Source organism: Topomyia yanbarensis, chromosome 3 (genome assembly GCF_030247195.1).
Source record: "Topomyia yanbarensis strain Yona2022 chromosome 3, ASM3024719v1, whole genome shotgun sequence".
Lineage (NCBI taxonomy): Eukaryota > Metazoa > Arthropoda > Insecta > Diptera > Culicidae > Topomyia > Topomyia yanbarensis.
This window is the reverse complement of record NC_080672.1, coordinates 327322213-327331313: the sequence shown is the minus strand read 5'-3', so window position 1 is coordinate 327331313 and position 9101 is coordinate 327322213. Positions and strand designations below refer to the sequence as shown.

Here is a 9101-nt window from a genome sequence, read left to right as displayed (position 1 = left end):
GCGAGCACGCATGAGGACATAGCTAAAGAAGTATGTTTGTTTACTTTGCACGATAGGTAGCCGGTGACATGTTCGATTGGTAGATTCGGCTTCATTCTGTGCGAGCCTTTACATAAGTAAACAACGCCTTTGGAGCAGACTAATCGAGCAAAGTAAATCAACATTACTCATGCCTGAGTTGGAGGAAATAAGTATTGTACATCGATCAAAAAAGAAACTTAAATTTTCGTCAGAATTTAGTTAAATTGTGGGTGTAAGGTGCGTTCTAGGTTATATGGTCGGTGTTAAGTCAGACCGGACTAAGTGACAAGAAATTGATTTCGCGAAAAACGAGTTTAAAGTTTGAATCGCAGCATCCTTTACGTTATAATTGAAAAATAATTTTTGCCATAATTCTTGTTTATTGTTACATATTTCAAATCTGGTAAAAGTCTAATGTAGCTGAAGAACTTCTTTATCCAGTGCTTTCATTATCTTATTTTTTTATGTTTTGCGACTTAGTCCGGTCTGACTTAAATCCGACCATATGTACTATTAAAAACAAGTTTTAGATTTTTTTAATCTCTTTGATTGGAAATGCACATCATTTGTGAAACAAATCAAACGATCGCCATACGGTTCGATTTCAAAATATAATAGAAGTCATTTAAAGTGCTGCCTGAGTAAACGGTTTCCAAATTGCTAGTGTTGAAATTATAATAACGGCCCTAATAAAAAATTATTCGCGGATTTTAAGCCATATAGTCCAACGATTCCACGTATAATTTGGATGATTCTCTGAACAGGTCGATGGCTAGGCTCTTGAAACGCAAGATCTCGCATTTTTTTGAAAAGGGCCAAAATAATTTTCCAGAATTCCTGTAAAAATTCACTTTGAGAGGAAATTCTGGACAAACCATTATTCGCCGATTATAAATCACAATAGCAGACGAAAGAGAAAACTTTTCTTTTTCATAAATGGTTAACATCCATTTTCGGCGAGCTACGGTTTGTCCGGAATTTTCTCTCAAAGTGAACTTTGACAGCATGCCTATTGGCCGTTTCTAAAAAACACGCGAGAAATGTTCAAATGAGGGAGGGGGTGTTGCCGTTTTTAATTAATTTCACTATTCGTCTCTCTCCCAATTCTCTCTGCGGAATACCTTCTTCGTTGTACAATTGTCAGTTTCATAGCCGTCGTAAACAAATGAAATACGTCTTGAATGTGATTAGTAACTACCGAACTGTTCGGAATTAAAATTATTCAATTTTAAAAGTGCCAGAGATCACCATGTCTCAAATAATGGATATAGATGGAAGCTTATACGAAGGGGTAATTAAATTTGATACTGGGTATGGAACCTAATAATCAGTTTGCACTTCTAGGGCGGTCAAATTCTTAGGATGGCTCTCTGCTTCAGTGTTCTGTGTAAGAAGCCGGTTCGGATATACAATATTCGTGGTGGAAGGAAAAAACCAGGTCTGATGGCACAACACACAAAAAGCATTGAATTGCTTCGAGACATCAGTAATGCCCGAGTCACAGGTTTGCAGATAGGGTCAATGGAAATTGTGTTTCATCCGGGGGATATAGGGGCAGGGAAGTTTATAGCTCACGTCCAAACTGCTGGAAGTATCAGTTTGCTAATGCAAGCGGTTCTTCCGGTAGCTATTTTTGGATCCGGATCGATAACATTAGATCTCAAGGGTGGTACGAACGTTGATATGGCTCCTCAGGTTGACTTTATGACGGAAATATTTCGTCCGAACCTGGAGAAATTTGGTGCCACCTTTGATTTCGATCTGCTGCGAAGAGGTTACTTTCCGAAGGGCGGAGGACATTGCATCGTTCACATCAACTCGGTTAGATCGTTGAGACCGGTCACTTTGATTGACGTCGGAACCATCGATCGGTGCTTCGGTTGGAGTTTTGTGTCTGGAGCAGTTCCGATGAGGGTAACACCATCTATCATGGTCTCCGGTGTTTTTATAACATTGGCACACGTCTTTTTAGGTTGCAAAAGATATGGCTGATGGAGCTAAAAATGTACTTAAACGTATCAGTCGAGATGAAATAAAGATTGACGAGTACAAAGAAAGTGTGGATATGGCCGTGGACAACTGTTCAGGAATTATGTAAGTTAGCCCTAAACAAGGACTTTTCACCGTGTTTTAGTAATAAGATATCCCTAATTTTGTTATTTGTTGTGTCTGATTGGTTACGCTTTAGAAAACGCAATTCACTACATGTACTGATTTTCGGGTTTCGATGCCGAGTGTATATTGTGACTACAAAAATCAATATTTACATTTTATACTGCCGATAAAAGCATAAGAGTCCCATACTGAAAAACAGCAAATCGAGAAAAACGCTGTTCAATATTTTCAATTTCATTGAGATGGGACAACCATGTTTTGGTATTTTTTCGATATTTTTTGAACAAACCTGGCAATCTTATTTGAGCATTGTGATTCAGTGGTGATACAGAATAAAATCCAACAGATAACTCATTTTCGACGAAAATCCATATGGGACTCATGCTTTTATGGGCAGTATAGTGAAGATTTTATCAGCCCCCGATTTCGTCAGCATTTTGACCGGATTTTATCAGCCTCATATGAAAATCCGTTTGGGCAGTTTTTTCTTATCTTAAAAATGCAACACTAAAATTATCAAAACTCCCTTAAGGCGAAATTTATTCGGTTATGTCTATGAACTAAAGAATATTTTAATATCAAAAACTATGCACCGATTTTGTCATTATCCTTATTTTGTCACTCTAAAATATACCAATGGGCTGATAAAAACGGATCATTTAGGTGAAGAACTGAAAATCGTTTATTTTACTGTTTTGACTCTACTTATTGTTTAGATTGGGTATCGAAACATCTACCGGCATGGTAATGGGCGGTGCTACTTTAGGCAACCGACAGAGGGATTCTTTCCGAACAGGCGAAGAAGCTGCCAATGAGATTAAATCAGCATTTGAACTGCGAGCGTGCGTTGACCGACACGTGCAGGATATGGTGGTAGTGCTCATGGCTTTGGCAAACGGTCAGAGTAAACTGAGAACGGAACCGTTGACGTTGCATACCCAAACGGCAATTTTTGTTGCTGAATTAATGACCAAGGTAAGCCAAGGTTAATGCGGATGATTTTTTATGAATAACGTTTCATGTTTGTAGGCTAAGTTCGCTGTACACGAACAGGAAGATGGAAGTTTTATTATACAATGTGATGGCATTGGAATAACGAATCAGTACCATCAGAATTGACTTTATCGCGGTACGTTAAAAGTAAGTATGTCAAGCTTTCCGATAAACCAAAACTCATTTAATGTTCAATAGAACATCACCATGGGATGCCCTAGATACATGGGACAATTATGCGTATAACGGCAGTGCTGATCTAGTTTAATTCACAAAATATCACTGTCCCAAATAATAAATTTTAACAATTTCACTTCACACTTTGAATAAGATATTACCAAAAAGGGAAGGAGTTGTGAAAAAAAGTTCGAAGAAAAATGTTACGAATTATGTATTGTAAAATGAAGCAACTTGCAAAACAATGGCTAACGGAAAGCAACGGATAACATCTTCAGTATGTGCCAATAGAACTTATTTCGAATATCGACACACGCCTCAATAGGTGATTGCAAGTGTCGGCTCCATTCGAAAGGACGGAGAGTAGGTAGGTAGTAATAATTTAATCAAGGCACGCACTATTAGATTACAGTCGCTTTTTTGTGTTTGCATCTTTGGTTGTTAACTTTAATATGGCACTATATGTGAAAGCTTTTTTCAATATTATGCTGAGCACGCCTATTGGAGAATCAAGCGCAATGTATAAATTTTTCACTATGGTTTCTTGCAGCTACCGATGGAAGATTCTCATGCAATGATTGCCAATGAATTTCGTAGATAGACTATGTTGCATAAGTTGCAAGCATCTATGATTTTTTTCTCTGGTGTACGCAGCTCTGGCTTCGTTTCACCACAGACAGTCTGTGCATATACTTTACATGCGCGTTGACATAAAATTATACTTATTACCATTCAGAACAAAAGATATATGTGAAGTAAAATTACGTGATTTACGAAATTCAACGTCATGTAAAATTAAAATCAAACGTAAAACTAAGTCATTTTTGATACTCATATATGTCAGGTTCAGGAGACGTAAATTTACACGTTTTTTTCTAGGTGTGTATCCACTTAAAAATATTTACATCTCGCAAGATGTAACATATAAGCAGCGTCACAACTCACTTCAATTTACATTCAAGAACAAGTAAAAATATGTGTAGATCACAATTTTCCAGTTTCTTCAGCCGAGTTTTACATCAAAAGAAACACAATCAGCCCTATACTGCGCGGCGTGTGACATGAGATGACTAATCTCACCTCACTCTACGTGACTTTTCTCACCCAATTCTGAAGAGTCATTTCGGGTAACGTAAGACGCCCATTTAACCGAAATGGGCAATCTCACCTCACCCGAGTCGACTCTCAGAATCGGGTGCGAAAAGTCACGTAAAGTGAGTTGAGTTTAGTCGTCTCACGTCACACGCCGCGTAGAATAAGGCCAAATATTTTTTTCACATGCCAAAACATGTAAAATTCTATTATGAAATAGACAAATACGTCGCAATAGTGTTTACGTCATTTTTTTAAGTGTGTAGTATTAGATTCCCACCCTATGCTTATCTTACCACACGCAGAAAAATGTATATTAAATTCCAAAATAATTCGCTTAGAAATCAAAAATATATATTTTTGAATCAGGGCATATTGCAATTTTTTTAGATTCAAAAATATTTGTTATTAGATTCCAAAAAATGGTTGTTGTTTCTATTAACAAGCCCTCATAGAATTTTTGGATAGATTCAATAATAATATTTTTTGAATCTATCATATCTTTTTTTGAAACAAAGTATGTTATTTGTTAGTTAAAATATGCTTTTCTTTTTAAAACAATGAAAAAAAATATTTAAATCATTTTTGCCTTTCTCATATAGAAAGGTTATGCAATCACTCTGAAAAACGTCAACCTAATCCCGGCCCGGAGGGCCGAGTGTCATATCCCATTCGACTCAGTTCGTCGAGATCGGAAAAAGTCTGTATGTGTGTGTATGTGTGTATGTATGTGTGTGTGTATGTGTGTGTGTATGTGTGTGTGTGTATGTATGTGCGTATGTGTCAAATAATGTCACTCATTTTTCTCAGAGATGGCTGGACCGATTTGCCCAAACTTAGTCTCAAATGAAAGGTGTAACCTTCCCATCGGCTGCTATTGAATTTTGGATCGATCGGAATTCTGGTTCCGGAATTACGGGTTTCAGAGTGCGGCCACACAGAAATTTCTCATAAAAACTATAGGAAAAATTAAAAATAGAATTTTTATTTTTGATGCTAAATGTATTCAAGGTGCATAAAACGTCGAGATTTGATGCAAACACGAAAAAAATTTGACGAAGATTCACTTTTTTGGATTTTGCACATTTTTGCCTTTCTCATATAGAAAGGTTATGCAATCACTCTGAAAAACGTCAACCTAATCCCGGCCCGGAGGGCCGAGTGTCATATCCCATTCGACTCAGTTCGTCGAGATCGGAAAAAGTCTGTATGTGTGTGTGTATGTGTGTATGTATGTGTGTGTATGTGTGTGTATGTGTGTGTGTGTATGTATGTGCGTATGTGTCAAATAATGTCACTCATTTTTCTCAGAGATGGCTGGACCGATTTGCCCAAACTTAGTCTCAAATGAAAGGTGTAACCTTCCCATCGGCTGCTAATGAATTTCGGATCGATCGGAATTCTGGTTCCGGAATTACGGGAATTACAGAGTGCGGCCACACAGAAATTCCTCATAAAAACTATAGGAAAAATTAAAAATAGAATTTTTATTTTTGATGCTAAATGTATTCAAGGTGCATTAAACGTCGAGATTTGATGCAAACACGAAAAAAATTTGACGAAGATTCACTTTTTTGGATTTTGCACATTTTTGCCTTTCTCATATAGAAAGGTTATGCAATCACTCTGAAAAACGTCAACCTAATCCCGGCCAAATTTTTTTTTCGACTCGCATAAGGTTTCTGGATTTTAACAGGGGCGTAGTTGATGGTTTACAGAGAGGGGTTACACCCCCCTCTACTGTTCACTCCCCTCCTTTAAAAATCTCCTTACATCACCCCTCAGACCACCACCTCATACCCCTCCCTTTCAACCCCATCATCTTTAAACCACCACTATATTACAAAGCATACCAATTTATGCTGGGGAGTCGTTCGTTCATGGGACTTTCGCCCTCCTCACATACCCACCCCCGCATGACAAAATGAGTTAGTAAGCAGATAACATTGATCTAATGCTGTTTAGGCTAATGGAGTATGATATTTTTTTGTTTCAAGTGTTTCACCGTCGACACCGTAGGACATTTCCACAATTATGTTGAACATAAAAAGCCTCCGTGCCATAGTTTAGAGAAATGAGAAAGGCACAATTGCACCGCTAGGTGGATTAAAACAGGTTTTTTTATTTTGTTTTGAAAAAAGGTGTAATTAATATTAATGTCTTGATTTTTGTTTTCCTCTATCCTGAGATGCTCGTATTTTGCACAAAATCCAGAATTTACTCAACATTTTCAAGAAATATCATCATGAAAACTAAGTGATTTCAGTTTTTTTAACTTTGCATTGGATTGTGAGCAGAGTTACAAGCCCACGCGAAATTTTTGCACCTAGTTATAATTAAAACGTATGTTCTAGATTTTCGGTTTAGAAACTATATTCTTAAATTTGCATAATTACAACTCGTAAATGACAACTTTTCCAACATTTCCGCTAAAAAAATTCTATTTTAGCTTCTCTACTTCCACTCGTTCGATAAATTTTAAAATTTTGATGGCGTATTAATTTTCTGGAATAATAGCAATAATATTAGGTTCTTAGTTATTACCCCATTAATAAATAATTTTCTCACCTATGAAAGCACTCACTACCGCATTGCACTAATCAAATTGTGTTTACATTTTTATATCGCCTAAACAGTCTAAACCTAGCGCCTTGAACTCCAATTCTTTATTCTTGACCTCCGATACGCCCATTTTTTATTTGTGTGATACAATAAAGATCAAACCAAACACAGTCTAACAATTTTCAAGCAATATTTCAAAATCTAACAGCAGTATTTTTGTTTGAAATAATGCTATTGTAGAACCAACCAATGTTTTTTTGGTTCAATTAAATACATTAATTTGGATCAAAGTTTCAATATATATTTGATACGAATATTCCCTGTTTTTTGCATGGATTTTAGAATCAAAATGCAAATTATTTTGTCACTAATGCCAATATTTTTGTACCAACAATGTTTGGTATTTGAAACAGAGAAACTTTATTTATGTTTCAACAAAATCTTTCACTTAGAATCAAAGTCGCAAAATATTTGATTCGAATATGCCTTGTTTCTCTGCGTGTACCCACTAGGGCTAAAAGTGTGACGTCGGTCCTGTACTGGATCACGACTTGGTGCATTATGGAATCCGACGAGGACAAGCCGGCTAGGTAGAACATGGAGCAGACGACGAGACGAGTAGGTGACTAGTTCGAAACGGTTATATTGTGGCTGTTTTACGACGTGTATCTTCTATATAGCTGCAATATGGCATTTAAGAGGTTGGAGTGTCTGGAACGCAAGATGATGAGAGATCTTGAGCTGGCTGCAAATTTGAATAATCAGATAGGAATGTACCTTTCAGGATACGCGCATCATGCTACAAAGGAAGAATAAGAGCGAGCATACTCAAAACGTGCGTGGTACCTGCCTCTAGGAGCAGTGACAAATCCCTGGAAGTCATGTAAAGCTCCTCAGATACGCAGCAGCAAAAGTGGAAATGGAATACCTCTGAATTCTATGCTGCTGAAAGAGTCGGAACAACCAACATCGCTTCCAGCGGTTCTTTCATGATTCCGGCAATACAAAATAGGAGTGTCTGCAGATATACGAGAAATGTTCCACCGGACCATCATTCTTAACGTTTTTTATTTCGGAATTACCCATCTGAATCAGCGCAGTACGTTACAAATATAATCACTGAACATTGCTGGAGCTCTACGTGAACTGAAGGAGACATCCACTAATCCTAGCAAAAGCCTATGTAGAACGCAGCGGACAGAGGAGATCGAGTGCTGGGCACACTCTGGCAGACTCCAGAGGACAAGTTGCTGTTCTCAATGGAAATGAAAGAAGAGATACAGCGGGTGATAGATAGCGGTGAGCGGCCAACCAAACGTCAGATGCTAAAATACTTAATGGGTGTTTTGGATCCACTGAGATTGCTGAGCGTGTCACTCGTCCACGGAAAGATTCGGCTTCTGCATGTGTGGTGAGCTGGATTGCAGTGCGACAAACAGGTAACTAAAGAGATATTTAAACATTGGGTCAGGTAGGCCGGTCTGTCCCCTAAAATCAATGACTGGCTGATCCCACGGTACTACTTCAAGGAAGCGGGCATGCAGTTGCATGATCAGTTTCAATTAAGCGTTTTATCGATGCAAGTGTAGTCGCTTTCTCCGCCGTAGCGTACTTCAGAGTGATCAACACGGAGTACTTCAGAGTGATTAACACATACGACATCAAACAGCAGCCGTTTAATATCGTACATTCAGGAGAATCACAGCGTAAAGATGAAGCAGCGCTTTCTGTGGAGTGATTTCGCAATAGTGTTGGCCTAGCTACGCACCAATCATCGTCGGTACACGCAGTACGTAGCGTGTCGAGTATGGAAAATATTGACATCGATAGACTTTGCGGAATGGCCATGCGTCCCAAGCAGTTAAGCTCTGTAGATGCAGCCCTGAAGTCACCGACGAGTGATGCAATGTTCCGGAATTTCTTCGGCTTGTCGATGAGAATTGGACGAAGCAACTGAAACCTTCAAAGGTACCTGAAGAGGAACTGAGACCCTGCTTTCTAATCCAGTGGTCAACTATTCCGGAGGTTGACTATTCCTGTACATAAGTATTTATTTTTTCAGGAGCTCGGTTAAACGTTGGATCTGTCTGTTCACCTGTATAACAACCCGTTCCGTCCATGTGAAAGTTGAACAGTCTTTC

At 38.2% G+C, this 9101-nt stretch overlaps 1 protein-coding gene across 2 annotated transcripts; it reads left to right on the top strand.

Annotated features, from left to right (window-relative positions):
• The first annotated feature begins 1174 nt into the window (after positions 1-1174).
• Positions 1175-3389, top strand: LOC131691499 (RNA 3'-terminal phosphate cyclase). 2 transcript variants are annotated; one of them, XM_058977947.1, is made up of 6 exons: positions 1175-1312; positions 1366-1935; positions 1994-2115; positions 2853-3111; positions 3166-3276; positions 3328-3389. In XM_058977947.1, the coding sequence occupies exons 1-5, from the start codon at positions 1271-1273 to the stop codon at positions 3253-3255; spliced, it is 1083 nt and encodes a 360-aa protein (XP_058833930.1). In that variant the 5' UTR covers positions 1175-1270; the 3' UTR covers positions 3256-3276; positions 3328-3389. The 2 variants fall into 2 exon arrangements, with proteins under 2 accessions (XP_058833930.1, XP_058833929.1); XM_058977946.1 differs by having other exon boundaries at positions 3166-3374.
• The last annotated feature ends 5712 nt before the right edge of the window (positions 3390-9101 follow it).

Excerpts from the sequence above, each read along its gene's own strand:
- LOC131691499 (XM_058977947.1), top strand. The coding sequence starts at position 1,271 with ATGTCTCAAATAATGGATATAGATGGAAGCTTATACGAAGGG. Across the intron at positions 1,313-1,365 it reads ATGGAAGCTTATACGAAGGG|GGCGGTCAAATTCTTAGGAT; the intron begins GTAATTAAATTT and ends TTGCACTTCTAG. Across the intron at positions 1,936-1,993 it reads CTGGAGCAGTTCCGATGAGG|GTTGCAAAAGATATGGCTGA; the intron begins GTAACACCATCT and ends ACGTCTTTTTAG.